The 18,125-nt window shown below is 45.3% G+C and overlaps 1 protein-coding gene across 1 annotated transcript in view; it reads left to right on the forward strand.

Moving 5' to 3' along the window:
* The window catches only part of LOC144769216 (uncharacterized), a 272,739-nt gene that overhangs the window by 47,380 nt on the left and 207,234 nt on the right, over positions 1 to 18,125 (forward strand). The window contains exon 4 of the mRNA XM_078653257.1: positions 12,386 to 12,445. Within this exon, the coding sequence (XP_078509383.1) occupies positions 12,386 to 12,445 (60 nt within the window). The remainder of the gene's footprint in view (positions 1 to 12,385; positions 12,446 to 18,125) is intronic.

Raw genomic sequence — 18,125 nt, forward strand, 5'->3', positions numbered from 1 at the left:
GCAAATATCATAAGCTGTCGAATGTCAAGTACGTGGTAAGTGAAAACATTTTCGTGTTTATGCACACTGATCTGCTTTGAATGGTGCCCCCCCCCCTCATTTCTATTAGGAGTACTCTCTCTTTGCAGATAGTGAAAGGTAGTTAACGCAGGCCTTTGCCCCCGTTGTAATCCGTCGTGCCTGCTTCTCTCTCCATTTGATTGATTGTTATCCAAGTATTTACTGTTTTAGAATTAGTTCTCTTTGGTTCATTCTCTATTTACAAACAAACACAGAGTCGCAATACTCTGTTTAGTCTTTGCAGATAACGAAAAATCGTGTAAAAAAAAAGAAAAGGAATCGAGTAAAATCAGTAGGCCACTAATGGAATCTCTTTTTGACCTCGCTAAAATAGAAACATTAGGAACAACCCCTCATGACAAATACAAAACTAGTGAGATGAACTGAACTCCACACAATGATGGCTGCAAAACAGCTCGGCTCCGCCACCCACCCCGCCCAAAATAACGATAAAGAGCGGCTGCCATGATTGGTTGCGGAATGGCCACAACGGAGCTACGAAATGGTGGTGCTCTCATGCTAACCCCAGCTTCAGTCTGATACATCCAGAAACACTGTAGACTACCAATTCGATCAGTTCCGGTAGCGCCCCAATGTAACCCGGTAGAGAAGAACTAGCCCTCCCCTCTTTGACTGATGGTTCTTGTTGCCTGTCCCTTCTGTTGTCATTTAACAGAACTATTTAGCCTGCTGAAAGGGGTTGTGTTTCGACCGCTGGTTGGTGGAGACATTTTGACTATATTCTGGACCTGCGTTGTCGCGTAATGCGTCATATGACGCGCCGCGTTAGCGCATCCGGAAGTCATCCGGGGCGCGCAGCGCGTAACGTAAGCATAACAAGTCATGTGACTTGTTAATAAAACTTTTCATTGGTTCATTTTACTTTTCTTATTCTAATGATGAAAGCCTTGGTCATATCACCTAAAAATTACGCTTTTAATTACTTCCGAACATTATTTTTTCTTAAATATATGTTATAATGTTCCAGGCTAATGTACTTTCCCGGAAATTTTACAACTGTCCTGCAAGTAAAATATATTCTTTTTTCGAGAAAAAGAGCGTTTCTTCGTCCCATGACGGAGCCGTTGAGCAAAAGAGGGTCGACCTGCTGTCTTAGTCGCCGATACGCCTGAATATGAGATTCTTATCGATCACTTTATGTTGCAGGAATAGAAAACACAACAGCCCTTGACCATTTATCTTTACTGCGTTCCTTCGTATTATACCTTTTACCCTTCATGTAATTGGTCTGCTTTATTTCACTTGCCTTTTAATGATTCTAAAACAGTGACTATTATTAAAAACTTTACCAATGTATATACTACTACCATGTTTTCTTTTAAAAACCTTTATTGTGAAAATTTCATTATACAAATACGAGCCTATAACCACGTGGGCCTGCCACGGAGCAAACTGTAATCGTATATGATGAATAGACATTTACACTGTAGAGAAACGTAACGGGCGGGCCATTAGGTTGCAAGAACTAAGGTGTCTAACAGTTACGGAATCGGTGGACGTACATTTTATAATTAAAATACGACAGGGCCAGTTACAATAAAATTATCTAGATATACATTTGCGGGCAAGTACCATGGGTGACGTTAATTCGAATTTTCAACAGTACAGTAATCAATAACACATCAGAACTTAATATCAATAGGGATGTCGAAATATTCAATCAATTCTCGTCCCCGCCCGCCATGTGCTTCAAAACTGCATACGTATCTCGTGATTTCAAGGTTCTGCAACCAGTACACAACAAGGAGTTACGAGTCCCATTTATTCCGGCGCCATTTTGGGCGAGGACGGGCAGGTCCAGGATATAGTCAAAATGTCTCTACCAACCATCGACTATGATGATGTTCATATGCTGTATTTATTAGAGTAACACTCATCTGTCCACATGAAATTAATTTACCACAATCTAAACATGTCATTTTAATCTTTCCAAAGTTCTTCTAAATATTTGGGACCGTTTCCCTTGCCTCTGAAGCTCTCAGTGCCACTTCTTTGATGAATGTACTAGCAGGTCAGGGGTTCTCCTCCAAATCTCTCTTTTATGCAGCACTATAATTAATTGGTGCCACCTCTCCATATGACGATGCATGGTATAGTTACCACAACTATATTTTTTTTCGGTTCCTCTGGAGAGTTCATCGTGGCAGATGAAGCGTGTAACGTACCGGGCATTTACCTTTTTTTGCATGTACAGGAAAGGAAAAAAAAATCGAGCGTCCGAGTTCTAAGGTGTCCCAGGGCCATTTTAGTGGACCAGGCCCAAATCCAAAGAACAGGCCGCCATTTTGAGAGTCCTCTTGCAGCCGCCTGTCGCTGTAGCATCAAGAGCAGCCGAAACTCAGCTGAATGGCAACTGAAACGGTAAATGGGCACCCCACTACATTTCAGCATTGTAGGATGACCACACCAGTACAGCAACTTGCTAGACATCACCTCGGTGCCATCCGGATCTCGGCGCCCCACTGCAGATGAAGTGCCTCTCAACTATGAAACCACCACGGTGACATCCGGATCTTGGCGCGTTGTGCTGCCTTCGGCCTATTCGCACATCGGTCCGCTACTGACGCCATCTCACAGGCTAATGGGGTGACCCACGCCGAGTTTCAGCATTGTAGGATGACCACACCAACTTGCTAGACATCACCTCGGTGCCATCCGAATCTTGGCATCTCAACGCCTAGTGGTATCTTCCATACAGAAAATATTGTTACGCTGCCTTTGGCCCCATTCGCACATCAGTCCGCAACTTAGACATCACCTCGGTGCCTTTCGGATCTTGGCATCTCAGCGCCTTGTGGTGTCAGTCAGAAAATATTGTTGCGCTGCCTTTGGCCCCATTCGCACATCAGTCCGCTACTGACACCATCTCACAGGCCAATAGGGCGCCCCACGCCGACTTTTACCATTGTACGATGGCCACACCAGTGGCACAACTTGCTAGACATCACCTCGGTGCCATCCGAATCTTGGCATCTCAACGCCTAGTGGTATCTTCCATACAGAAAATCTTGTTACGCTACCTTTGGCCCCATTCGCACATCGGTCCGCAACTTAGACATCACCTCGGTGCCATCCGGATCTTGGCATCTCAGCGCCTTGTGGTGTATTCTCTTCAGAAAATATTGTTGCGCTGCCTTTGGCCCCATTCGCACATCGGTCCGCAACTTAGACATCACCTCGGTGCCATCCGGATCTTGGCATCTCAGCGCCTTGTGGTGTCTTCTACTCCGAAAATATTGTAGAAAATATTGTTGCGCTGCCTTTGGCCCCATTCACACATCAGTCCGCTACTGACACCATCTCACAGGCCAACAGGGCGCCCCACGCCGACTTTTACTATTGTACGATGGCCACACCAGTGCCACAACTTGCTAGACACCACCTCGGTGCCATCCGGATCTTGGCATCTCAGCGCCTTGTGGTGTCTTCAAATCAGAAAATATTGTTGCGCTGCCTTTGGCCCCATTCGCACATCGGTCCGCTACTGACGCCATCTCACAGGCCAACGGGGCGCCCCACGCCGACTTTCAACATTGTAGGATGGCCACAGAAGTGCGACAACTTACTAGACACCACCTCGGTGCCATCCGGATCTTGGCGCGTTGTGCTGCCTTCGGCCTATTCGCACATCGGTCCGCTACTGACGCAAACTCACAGGCCAACGGGGCGCCCCACGCCGACTTTCAGCATTGTAGGATGGCCACACCAGTGCGGCAACTTGCTACACACCACCTCGGTGCCATCCGGATCTTGGCATCTCAGCGCCTAGTGGTGTCTTCTATTCCGAAAATATTGTTGCGCTGCCTTCGGCCCCATTCACACATCGGTCCGCTACTGACGCCATCTCACAGGCCAACGGGGCGCCCCACGCCGACTTTCAGCATTGTAGGATGGCCACACCAGTGCGGCAACTTACTAGACACCACCTCGGTGCCATCCGGATCTTGGCGCGTTGTGCTGCCTTCGGCCTATTCGCACATCGGTCCGCTACTGACGCAAACTCACAGGCCAACGGGGCGCCCCACGCCGACTTTCAGCATTGTAGGATGGCCACACCAGTGCACCTTACTAGACACCACCTCGGTGCCATCCGGATCTTGGCGCGTAGTGAAGCTGCAGCAGCTGCAAATAAGCTTCAGACAGTGTTACAACCGCTGCTCAGAACTCTCAACTATGACACCACCTCGGTGCCATCCGGATCTTGGCGCGTTGTATTGCCTTCGGCCTATTCGCACATCGGTCCGCTACTGACGCCGCCTCACGTGCCAACGTATTTTCTCCGCATTTTATACCCTATGCCGCATAACAGGTCATGTGACTTGTTTATAAAACTTTTCATTGGTTCATTTTACTTTTGGTTTCCTAATGATGGAAGGCTTGATCATGTGACCTAAAAACAACACTTTTCATTGGATGAAAACTTTTTTTTTTCCCAAACGATGAAAGCCCCACCTTGTTTCTGGATGTTTCAGACTGAAGCTGGCGTCAGCATGAGAGCACCACCATCTCGTAGCTCAGTCGTGGTCATTCCGCGAGCAATCATGGCAGCCGCTCCCCACCAGAAGCCTGCAGGAGTCGGAGCCCCCAAAACTTTTGATGAATTCTCAAGGCGGAGGGGACGCTTTCGAGAATGGGGTCCAAGACCTAGCAGACAAGCGTCCGATTTCCAAGGTGTCCCAGGGCCATTTCAGTGGACCAGGCCCAAAAAGGAAACAGCCTGCCGCCATTTTGAGAGTCCTGTGACAGCCGCCTATCGCTGCACCGCAAGAGTGGGCGCAACTCAGCTGAATTGCGGCTTTTGACACAGTGGACCAAAAACGGACGGAATGGCAACTGAAACGGTAAAGGGGCGCCCCACTACAACAGATGACACTCCACCTGGAGAAGCCCGTTCTTGCCGCCTCCCCCGGGGCGCCCCACGCCGTTATTCGGAGCAGCATTGTAGGATACCAAAACCAGTGCGGCAACTTACTGGACATCACCTTGGTGCCATCGTTCTGCTGCCTTGGAACTATTCGCGCAACAGTTTGCTACTGATGACCCACCCCCCGCGACGCCCCATGCCGTTATTTGCTGGGTGGCAACTTACTAGACATCACTTTCGTGTCATCTAGATTTCAGCGCGTTCTGCTGCCTTGGAACTATTCGCACAACAGTTTGCTACTGATGACCCACCCCCCGCGACGCCCCACGCCGGAAATCTGGACGTTGTGCTGCGTTGGGACTATTCGCACAGCCGACCGCTATTTCGTTGTTTTTCCCTAAAAATGTTTATATGTTATTACTATTTTTGTTTTCTTGTATATATTTATAAATTATTAAAGTTTTATAATCTTACTACTTTGTCGGAGTGCTATATATTTTTAATGTGACACATAATTGTAAAAACTTTGATGTACAAAGAGTCATCCCTGGAATCTTCCGCTTCAGGCTCGGTCCCCTCCCCAATCACAATACAGGATGGTTTTCAGATAATAGCAACGCTTCTGCTGTGACGGATCTCATTGAGTGTGGGCCTTGATCTACTATAACTCCTTTGAAGAGGGGTGATTCTTTACAGCTGTGGCCATAAACTACATCTGCAGGGCTAGCTGATACCCTAGGACCAGCCTGGACAATCGGACACAGAGGAAAAGGAGTGTCAGAGGGTGCGGTAGTGAATAGGGCGAAAGGGAGGTGTCGGGCGGGCACAGGGTGTGATTCTCAGGGAAGAGCAGCGCAGATGGGGGGAGGTTTATTACCCATGCATAAGACAGAGAGCGGGGGTGACCACTGCCTGGGGGAGATGCTTGCGAGGGTGGGGAGCCATGCTAAGGATCGACAGCGTGCACAGAGTGGGTCTGGTCAAGGCATCTAAAATGGCTGCCGTGCACGACAAAAGTGTGGCATTTGAAAAAAGACAAGATGGCGCAGACAATGTTTTTCAACACTTCCTGATTTCCTTCGAATCGAACGTTAACAGACGTTGGGGCATATTACCAAAGTTAAGCGATATTTATCCCTAACGATGCTTAGCAACGATTTTTTTACAGTCAGAAATTATCGCAGATAAACCTTGCTATTATCAAGGTTTATCGGAAATACGATAAAAAACGACCGCAATGCATTAATATCGCTGAAAACTCAGCGATATTCATGCATTACCGAGCTAATGCTCTTAGCCATGTTATCCACCTCCCATTGGATAACATGGCTAAGAACTGCTCAGGGCAGGTGGTAGCTTTTGGAGATATTCGCGCTTATCTCGAATATTTCCAAAAGTTGATAATAGGAGATAGCGATGTTAGCGACTGTTTCCAGTCGCTAACATCTTGGCATGCCCACTTTGCATGTCATTAGTGATAAATATCACTCACATGCAAAGTGGGGCCCAAGATGGTCGCTATCTTCTACTAGCCGTCGCTAACTGGTGTTAGCAACAGCTAGGTAATACACATATAATTTTATCTCCGCGAAGCGGAGCGCTGTTACAGATATATATCTTGTTTTTGAACGTTAATTTCTCAAAATGCACTGAAGCACATATATTGAGACCTAGCAAAGGCACATCGGGCTACCAGTCCCTACAATTTTGCCAAGTTTCGTGCAAATCCATTCAGCTGTTCGATCCTACCGAGAGACAAGATGGCGGCCGCTACGGACTGTTTGGAATGTTTACAGACACCGGAGAGCCAATCAGCTTCGCTTCGCAAAGCTCCGTAACGCGAAAAGTACGCGAAGCGGTGCGCTGTTACAGATATATATCTTTTTTTGAACGTTAATTTCTCAAAATCCACTGGAGCACATATATTGAGATCTAGCAAAGGCACATCGGGCTACCAGTCCCTACAATTTTGCCAAGTTTCGTGCAAATCCATTCAGCTGTTCGATTATTATTATTTTTTTTTTTTTTTGCCCCGCGGGGCCCTTTTAAAACCTCCACATCAAACCTAGGGGGTCAGCGACAATGTACTATGCCCCCTTATGGTCATTTGCCCCTTCGCTTTGGCCTCCTCTTGTCTCTCGATCCTACCGAGAGACAAGATGGCGGCCGCTACGGACTGTTTGGAATGTTGACAGACGCCGGAGAACCAATCAGCTTCGCTTCACAAAGCTCCGTTGCGCGAAAAGTACGCGTCCTGGGGCGCTGCCCGGTCCGCTGTTACAGATATATATCTTTTTTTAAACGTTAATTTCTCAAAATCCACTGGAGCACATATATTGAGACCTACAAAAGGCACATCGGGCTACCAGTCCCTACAATTTTGCCAAGTTTCGTGCAAATCCATTCAGCCGTTCGGGCTAAAAGTGAGGCCAACCGCCCTATGGAAATGAACATGGGAAAAACGTGTTTTGGGACCCCCCTTTTTTCTCGGCCCCCCCTTGACGAACCCCCCCAAAATTTTCAGGGGCTGCTCAGAAACAAAATGTGCAATTTTCCTGAAAATTTCAGCCAATTCCGTCCACAAACGCCAAAGTTATTAGACATAGAATTTTCAAAAATCCCATAGGGAAAAAATCCTAACTATATATACCTACTGGCGACCGCCAGTAGGTAATATATATATATATATATATATATATATATATATATATATATATATATATATATATATATATATATATATATATATATTTAGTGCCCTTAGGACAAACACGCACTCAGACAATTGGCATTAACAGCATTTCAGCATTTTATTGGTAAAAATGCGCCTCCATGACAGAATGCTTTTACAGTCCCTTTAAAAATGTAGCCGCTGTTGCTGACACGTTTCGAAGCTTCCATGCTTCTTTCTCAAAGCCTCGGCAAGTCACGTACGGTGTCAGACACACTCTTTCAATTAAAATAATACCACCCCCTGGATGGGCAGTGAATTATGGTCTTTGTAGTGTGTCCAATCATTCTCTTCCCTGTTGCCAGCAAAGTTCCAAGCCCTCAGATGGGCCTCCGTCCCAGAGTTGCATTTACGATCCAGTAACAATTGTCCAACATAGAGGCAAAGCCAATGCGAAGCCTCGTGGCAACCACAGATCCATGGTTGGTGCCTGTTCTTACAGCAAGGGCGGCCGCGTGATACATCAAGCTCCAGAGTGCCCCTAGGGCAAATACCCACTCAGACAATTGCCATTAACAGCATTTTATTGCTAAAAATGCGCCTCCACGACAGAATGCCTTCACAGTCCCTTTAAAAATGCAGCCGCATGGTTCTTAAAAAAGCATGTTTAAACTCATGTTTTTGTACTGACTTTCTTTAAAGAACATCTTGGAAATAACTTTTCTGTTTTCGTAGTTATTTAGGGCTTCAAGATGACGTCATTAGCCGCGATGATCGCGGCTTTCCCATTCAGTGTACAACACATCTATTTACACATATTACAGTATTTTACACACTAGGTGTTTATTACTGTATTCTCTAGAGCCGTGTTTTTCTAGAGAGTTTCTATGGAAACCATCTCTCAAACCTATTTTCCATTTTAGCTGTAACACCGGGAGTCACGATGACATCGGTAATATTGACCATCACAAATATGTTGCAAAAATACAAAGCAAAAGCAGGAATTCACAAGTCACCACCAGATGCAAAAATTATAACTATATAATTAATTCTAACCATTACACTAGATAAATCACTGTTTAAATAATTCCATAAAAAGATTTATCAGTGTCTCAATATCTCTATAATAGTGTGTATTTATAATTCACTGGGTATGTCACTTGGTGCAAAAGTCTTCAAGTGGGTCTTTGACTGGGAATATAATTCTGTGAGTGGGTTTGTCACTAGGATCATTTGCCTTCAGTGAGTCTGCGAGTTGCTGCATAATTGTCTCAGTGGGTCTGTCTATCAGTGGGTGTGTGAGTGTAAACATAAGTGTATCAGTGGGTCTGTTATTCAGTGCATGAGTGTGTGAGTGGTTCTGTGAGTTGTTGCATGAGTGTCAGAGTGGGTCTGTGACTGGGTGCATCAGTCTCTGAGTAGGTCTGTGAATTGGTGCATCAATCTCTCAGTGAGTGTGTCAGTGGAAGCATAAGTCTCTCAATGGGTCTGTGAGTGGGTGCTTAAGGAGGTGAGTGGGTCTAAGAGTGCATGTATGAGTCCTGAGTGGGTATGTACATTTTTTACATGACTGTGATTGGATCTATGAGTGGGTGCATACATTTTTGAGTGGGTCTGTCTATCACTGGATGTTTCAGTGGAAGCAAAAGTCTTCAAGTGGGTCTGTACATCAGTGTGTGAGTGTCTGAGTGGGTCTATGACTGGGTGCAAGAGTCTCTGAGTGGGTCTATGAGTAGGTGCAGCAATCTCTCTGTCGTTGTGTGAGTGGCAGCATTAGTCTCTTAGTGGGTCTGTGAGTGTGTGTGTCAGTGTCTGAGTAGATCTGTGAGTGAATGCATGAGTCTTTGAGTGCATCTTGGAGTGGCTGCATGAACCTCTGAATGCTTATGTGAGTACACACATGGGTTTCTGACTGAGTCTGAGAGTGGGTGCATTAGTGTCTGACTGGCTATGTGAATGGGCGTGTACGTTTCTGGTTGAGTCTGTAACAGTGACCGACAGTAAAAAAAAAAAAATTGGACACATAACTTGTGTCACCAACACCCTATTTCTCAAACATTGAGTCAGAGTACCTCCACACTGACCATGTTTTGTTTCCATGACACGCAGAACTCACTTTAAAAATTTTAAGAAGATGAGTCAAACGACTCCTAAGTTATAGGCAAGTCAAAAAATACTTTTTCTATGGAAACTAGATTTTTAATATAACTACATATATATATTTACGTATATATATCATAAACTGAAATTGTGTACACTGGAGAGAGGTATATTGGAATGCGTTAGAGTAGATTAGTGTAAAGGTTAGTGGTGTACAGTGCGCTTAAGTAAAAAGGAGTGTGGTACAGTGCATTGTTGTAAAGTTTAATTGCATAAAATGGAGGAGCATATAACAGGGGCAGGAGGTTGGCAAAGATTCACAGACATTCATCAAACGGGTGCAAAGGTATTACACAGATTTTTTTTAAACCCCTATCTCTGGTCACCCTATCTATAACTACAGAGTACAGCTACCACTATTTGCCACACTACATTAACTATTCCTCGCCTCTCTATCATGCACTGTGTTCTGACTAGAAAAATTCTTTCTCATGTCATAAGCGTTTTATGTTCTCCAATAACTTTACAGGCTATACCTTAGGTAATATCCAAGGGTGTAGGTAGTGCATAGAGAAAGGGTGAGTTATAGTTAATGTAGTGTGGTGAGTGAGGTGACAAGACTGTGTACTGAAGTGCTTGAGTGATATTACCTGAAAGGTGGTGTGTAAGTATAAAAGTGAGTGAAAAGTATGGTTTACAGTAATATGTACATGTTGTGTAAATGCTAATTTCAACATTTGGTTGTGCATTGTAAGATGTGTTGGCAGAAATAAGATAGAAAGGAGTGTGGTATCAAGCACCAGTGCCCTTACAAATCACTCTTTTGTCCATATGAATCTTGTGATGCCCGTTTACAACAGGTTTGCAACACTGCTAAAACTGGAAGCATGCGACTGACTAAATAATACCTTAAAAACACAACCTGAACCAGAGAATACCAACTACATAGCAAATATAGTTAATGATTTAAACTACGTAAAAATTATGTCCTGGAATATAGTGGGCTATAATCAGAAAAGAGCTGACCCTGATTGGTTAGCATTGGTAATACAGCATGATATCATATGCTTTCAAGAAACATGGGAAATTGGTCACATCCATATAGATAGCTATTCCTCCTACCAGACACTTGCAGCACCCTCTGCTGCTGGTCGACTTAGTGGGCGACTATTAACCCTTGTGTCTAATGCAGTGGGACCTAAGATTTTTGTAGCCACTTCACCTTACTATCAACTACTATTATGTGAAGTATCTAAAGAGCAGGAAGGGTGTAATTGGATTATTGTCAATTTCTACAACAACAATTTCGGTATTAATATGGCAACTGTATTTGCCCCCCTGGAAAGGGATATTACCCTGTTCATGAATTCCCATCCAAAAACCTAGATATAAACTGGATGGGTGATTTTAAGTCACATAACTGGACGTAAATGGCCACATCAGCCTGAAATATGATTGATAGTTATGGGGAGTGCCCTCTTCATTGGAATCCTAATGATTATGGTGATAGTCTTAGTAGACTATTAATAACCCTCAATCTTGAGATTATTAACCTTCGCAACAATACCACAGGCCACTTACATCCTACGTTCTCCTCTGGGTCCTACTGCTCAGTGTAAGACTGTTTACTGACTTCTGAGACTAGTGGACCATGTTTCTTGCTTTCACAATTAACTTTTTTTGCTTTTAGTGACCATGTGGTGATCACTACGTATATGCAATGGGCCCAAAGACCAAAATCTACTCAGAATCCTTTACCTAGACCCCTTACTGGGAAGAAAAATGGAGTCACTCTAAAATGGGAAAACGTTTAATACCCAAAAGTTTATTGGAGGTGTTCTTTTTAAAATGAGAGAAGACATTAATTAGTGCTTAGATTTAAATCCATTTGTTATAACAACACTTTTAGCCTTTAATCGCATTTTAGTGGGAATCAAAAGAAAGTTTTTTTCTTCCAAAAACACACAACCCACAATGGTAGGCAAGGTAATTTATTGGTGTTTGTTTAAAAGCCGTAAGAATACTCCACACGGCTTGGGATCGACCCCACGAGACATCACCCTGGTGAGATCCCTGCGTTATAAATAAAAATCAGCAAGATTACGGGCATTTGAAAGAGGAGGCATGAGAGAAATTACAAAAAACAGCCGTACTGAGTGGTGATAAAGGGTTCTGGATTGTTATAAATGCCAATTTTTAAAAGCAGATACAGACATTAGCCTTTTTTTTTGGTAGAGTTTTATATAGCGCGAACTAGAACCGAACCGAATCAGTTCCCAGAGCGCTTTACATAGCACCAGTGACGTTACATGAGGACACACTCATTTTTTTAGGCACGGTGAGATTAAGTGATTTGGCCAGAATCCAAGGGGGTTATTCCTTCAAAATAGTATTTGGGAATGATGAGGAGGCACCCACTTTGTCTACAGTCCTACCAGTACACCCCTTACAAAGCCACTTACCATTTAACCTTGAAGTAATAAATCATACCTTGACACAGTGCAATAGGCTAAAAGCTCCGGGCCCTGATGGAGTCCCAGTAGATTTCTTCCTAGATAACCGGGAACTTTGGGTCCCGCTAATATTATGTATAAGTATAGCTATGAATTGCTAATGTAATTTTATTCTTTATTTTTTGGATAGTGAACTCTCTTAATTTTCTCTTTAAGGATACGGAAGCAGTAAAGCAAACGTCAACAGCGCTTCTGAGTGCAGTAGAGAAAACGACTGTAAGTCATCAATATTTTAATATCCGTTCTGAAAGATTCAGTGTGCATATATGTCAATTGAAGGAATGACCCTAAGAGTCAGGATTCTCATCCAGACAATACTCACACCCTATTATGACTTTGATATCATTGAAATCTTGGAATTCTCAATGTTAGCCCTATTAAATGGAAAAGTACAATATTGTGCATTAGCCATTCGTATGATTTTTAATGCCATCCCCTGTAAATACTCCCACTAGATGTCATTATTGTAGCATATGTCTTTATACTTCCATGATGTCCCATTTGTCTGTGTATTGCAGCAATATACCCAGATGGGAAACAGCCATTACAACGCAGTCATTACAACGCACTACTGGTACAACACAGCTGTTAGAACATGACTGCATTTACATTGCATGCCATTACAACGCAGGCATTACAACGCAAGTCACTACAATGCATGCCATTACAACGCATACCATCACAACACATGCCATCACAACGCATACCATTACAAGACATGCCATTACAACGCTTTACAAGGTAAGTAATGGAGATTGTTTTAGTTTTAGGGTCGGTATGGGTTTGGGGTACGAGGGAATAGTAATTTTTACCCCTACACTATCCAACACTTACCCTTCTGTTACCCTAAAAGTATTATGTGTTGTAATGGTATGCATTGTAATGGAATGCATTCTAAAGGTAGTTTTAAAAATGCGTAGTAATGGCATGCATTGTAAAACCATGGGATGTAATGGTAGTTGCTAACTAAAAACTGTGTTCTAAAAGCGTGCTGTGTAAATGTTTGTGTTGTAATGTCATATATTCTACCCAGACACAAGCAAGCATAGCCACACATATTCAAGCATGCACTTTTACACATGAATACATTTATTCACACAAATGCTGAATGAAAGGGTGAGTTATTAAATACATAGATTGACAACCACCTGATGGGTGGGTGATTTGTGTGTGATTTCAGTAATTTTCTGAAAACACATATTACATAGGTGTCATTCCTCCTTTCAGAGGGCCGGGGGCAAGCAGGAGCTACTGGGCCCATCCATATGGGTTAAGGCCTTTTACTCCTGATGTCCTGGAGCTCCGAGTTCTTTTTATTCTGATCAGCTAAGCCTAGTACCCCTTCAGCACTTGTCTCTCAGTAGTAGTGTAGGTCGAGCCACCCAAGGCTTCTCAGGGGGTAGTTAGATGCATCGGGTGAACACAGTCTCACAACTCAAAGTTTGATCAATAGCAGCAATAACTGATTGTCCAATCAAATCCTTGTGTTCATATACAATCACAAAGTATAACATGGCATACACAAATAATACACACAGTCCCATGAGGTTGGGGCTCTAGTGTTCAAAAGATGGGTCCTTGAGTTCCACTTCCCTCTCACTACTGGTAGTTGCTATTCCCCATTCGCTATAGGTGACATTCAAGTGAAGCCCCCCTAGTAATCAGAGTCTCAGGAGGCCCACTCCAACTCTTCCAAAAGTCAAACATGTTCCAGAACCTAAAGCACTATGAGGCAGAACAAGGTTCTCTGGGGCCTTCCGGACCTGTGATCAGTCTTCTAAGCTCCTACAGGGGTTGATCTACCGGAGTCCCTGGGAGCATTTCAGAAACATACGTTGCAGGGAGCTGGAGCAGATGCTGATGGTGAGTAGCACTCAGCTTTGAGGGACATAGGAAAGGCTTCCATGACGCTGCCACCGGTGAGGCAGTAAGTTCCTCTGATCCTCCTAACAAGTGAGGGAGATAGAAAGTTGGCTTTTGAACCTCTGGTGGAGCTCAGGCCTGCACATGTCAGCAAGGCACCCTCTCACCTCGACAATCACTTAACTAGGCAATGCCCCTTGTTCTTCGCAGTTTCCCCATCTGGTGTATGGTGTCAAGGACCTTAATCCACACACTGGCAACAGCCCGATCTGCATGGAAGTAAATGTGTCTTCACAGCAGCCACTATAGCAAACAGGGTCCCTGGCTTCACTTATCACATGGACTATGGCCCCATCTGCTTGACAGTAATCATCATGATAGCCCCCTCTGGCAAACAGGGTCACTGACTTCACTCTGCACATGGGCTGCAGCTGCGATTGGCATGACAGTAATGTTCACAGTGAACCCCTATGACATACGGCACAATCATTGCAGCAATTATTTTCTCAGTTCTCACTGTGGGGATCGTCTTGCCAGGATCCCTGTCTGAAACCCTCTCCCCCCAAGCACTCTCCTGATCTTCATTGTGTACGTTGATCTTGCAAAACAGACAGGGATGGGTGCTCCAGGCTCCAGGGGTAAGTGGTCTTGGATTCCTTTAGTGATGTCCCAGTCACTAGTTGGGAGGCTGGCAGGCCTTAGCCTCCAATCCACATCACAGGCAGAAGTCTGACAGAACTTCCCTCTTCCACAGCCTCACTGACTGTTTGACAGTTGACAGTTTTGGAGGCCTCAAGCTCCCATTCTTATTGTTCAATTACAAACACAAAATGTGATTTAGAGGCTTTGAGGTTAGTATTGGAAGCGTGCTTCCCCAATATCTGCCCTGATTTTTTGCCAGAGAGCAATCTAACACAGCAGGAGGGACTCCAAATGTAGTAGAAGCACAATACAGGCCATTGGAGTTATTAGAGGGTCATATCTGGATGTCGGCCAGAGTAGTATGTGCATCAAAATGCTAAGTTGCGCCACAGCTTTACTTTTTATGATTCTTTAATCTGTACCAACTCTGCCCTCAGATGTGCCCAGGCCACTTTCCAGTCACCTATCCCTGAACCAAAAGCTGTTTGAAGTGTACTAAAGATCCCAGCTCTTCTTCTTCCAGGGTATGTCTCTCCCAGCTCTCAGGAATGCAGCAATATACAAATCTGTCTGGGAAAATACTTCTATCTCCACATGCTCCGCCAGTCAGTCCTGGGTCTCGCAAAAATAAATCCAGTACGTATCCTTGGCAATAAAGGGAAAGCTGAATGTGACAAACACTGGGGCTCCCACTACTCAGGGTATAAAATGTACCACCATTGGTCACTCTTATTTGACATTGTTAAATTTTTACAATGCTCAATACCACCCGAACAATCTAGCACATTCAGGTCATGGGGTTGCTACTAAGAAAATTGCAGGGTACTAACATACTATCAGTGGACATTGTGGTGGATAGAGACTTTAATGTTCTTTTGTGTGGGGATCCCAGGGTGAGGGGGTAACAGGAGGGGGCAACAACCTCATCATACCTAACAAGTATGTTACTATTGAGTCATCAATTTGAACATACACACTATAAATTATTTAAAAAAACTAGATTGTGAAACTTTTATGGTTCTTTGAACCGAAATAATGGAATTCCTGACTTGACTTGAACATACACTTCAAGGTTTTTTGCTGAACATATTGTTGAATGAGTTTAATCTAGTATTTTTCCTGGAGAAGATTGCCCCTACTGTGAGAGCCATACATCCAACTTTTATAGGGAAGGGCTGTGAGACATTTATTGGCTTTATTTGTGTTTGTACTTTGCTCTCCCCACTAATTACCAGAGATGCCAAGAGTCCCTTCAGTGACCATAACCCAGTGTGAATGTGTTTAGGTCAGTCCACCTTGATTCAAAGTTCCCAGTCGGACCAGGTGGTATTACTGCCATTAAGTTGCAGGGGAGGAGATTGAGGTGATCTCAGTTGCACCCTGATATATTCTATAGGGCATTTTATGCTCGCTGTGAAAATGAACTAGGGTATTTCTAGAGGATAGCAGTGTGCCTGGGGATGTTTTGGGGAATTTGACGTTATTTAAAAAGTGACGTCCAGTTTTCTGGAGGCCCAGTTATCTTGTGGCACCAAGTAAGGGGCCAGATGGTTTTTAATGGGTCTATCCTGGCACAAAAGTGGCTTATACATGATTTGAGTGCCAACCCTAGAGTATAGTCATTTCCAATATGAAAAAGAGCTTGTGCAGAGTAAGAATGTCTTAAGGGACTTTGGATGCCAAGAACTGCTTAATGCCAGTACCCTAAGAAACATTTCCAAATTCTGGAAAATGTGTAGATAATGCATTCATGGCCTCTGAATCATCCATAGCATCTCTGGGGTCACATATCACAGAGGACAGTTGGGTGTCCTTTTTTGAGTAGTGTTTTGAAACATAAGATGTGTCCGAAGGAATGGAGGAAGGGGTGCTAGTTGGGACTTCCAAAATGGTATTCTCCCTTTAGGAAGTGAAGATGGGAATAGCAGGGTTAACTAGGGGGAAGTCCCTGGGTCGCAATGACATCTCGCATGATATGTACATTGGGGATGCTGAGGTATGGGCCCAGGTTTTAACCTCACTGGTTAATGTGGCAGTGAGGGAGAGACAACCACCATTATGGCCTTGTTCTATTATTATCCCTATCTTTAAAAAGGGAGATAGGGACAACTCAGCGTGTTACAGACTAAGGGGCATATTATCAAGAATTGTGTTAAAATTATTGCCGCTTTAGTTGCAGGAAACTGCCGCTAAAATAGGGTCTTAGCTTCTTCAGGGCCCAGACCACAGCGAAAGCTTCTCGCTCGATCGCACTCCACCTCTGTTCCCTTGGAAGTAAACTCCGACTGATGAAGGCTACAGGTTGATCCCAGCCCTCCTCAGATATCTGTGAAAGAACAGCCCCTACCCCATGCTCTGAAGCATCTGTCTGTACTAGGAACTCTTTGGAGAAATCAGGAACCAGGAGCACGGGCGCCGCGCACATGGCCGTCTTTAGGGTGTTGAATGCTTCCTGACAAGCGTCAGTCCAGATCACTGAGCGGGCGGCCCGGCGCTGAAGCGGAGAGCGACTCAAGCTTGAGCGGGGCTCTCTGCGGTGGGGAGACCAGGCTTCGAGCTGTCACGACCTTAGGAGGGGCAAAGCACCCGAGTCACAACTCCGGCGAGGGAAAAGAACTTAAGGCCCAACAGCAGACGGGCACAGGCAGAGTAGAACCCACTGGTCCTGGGGTTCAGTTCAGGGGGCAAGCTCGAGATCAAGTACTTGGAGATCGTTTCAGGCACAAGTCTTCAAAGTCCTCTCTGGTCTTTTCCTCTCCGTTCTCAGCAAGGCACCACTGCAGGCCAGTCCTCTAGGGCAGAGACCGGTTTCCGTCCCTCAGATTCTCTTGGTCCTTCTAGTCAGGCAGAGGTTCGTCGTGGGGAGCGACCGCTGAGCCTGTAACCAGGCGAGGTCGCCCCCCACTCACCACTGCTCCTGCTCGCCTGCCGCTGCCTTGCCTCGTGTTTCTTCGTTTTTTCCTGCTTTTTTGCCCGGACGACCCACCCGCCGCTGGGCCGCCCTTCTGACCGTTTCCCGCCGCTGCCTCCCTGCGGCCCCGCCCCCCTCCTGCCCATTCGCCGCCCCGCTCCCGCCACCCAGCTGCTCCTCCCTCCCGGGTCCCTACTTATGACGCCCACTCCCATGCACAGCGTTGACGCGCAGCGGGCGTGCCGATGGTGCGCCGAAGGCGTGCCAAAGGCAAGCCCGTCTGCGCCCGTCCGCGCCTGGACCGCACCCAGCGCCAGGACCCCTGGCCCTCCCCGCCGATGCAAGACGACCCGACTGACCTACGACGCCGCCACTCTCAACGCACTCAATGCCGGCCGGACCCACGCCTGCTGCCGAGCCACCCCGAGACGCACCCACGGACCCTTCACCTGCTGTACCTGCAAGTTCACCTGCCTCCAA

This window comes from Lissotriton helveticus, chromosome 7 (genome assembly GCF_964261635.1).
Source record: "Lissotriton helveticus chromosome 7, aLisHel1.1, whole genome shotgun sequence".
Taxonomy (NCBI): Eukaryota; Metazoa; Chordata; class Amphibia; order Caudata; family Salamandridae; genus Lissotriton; species Lissotriton helveticus.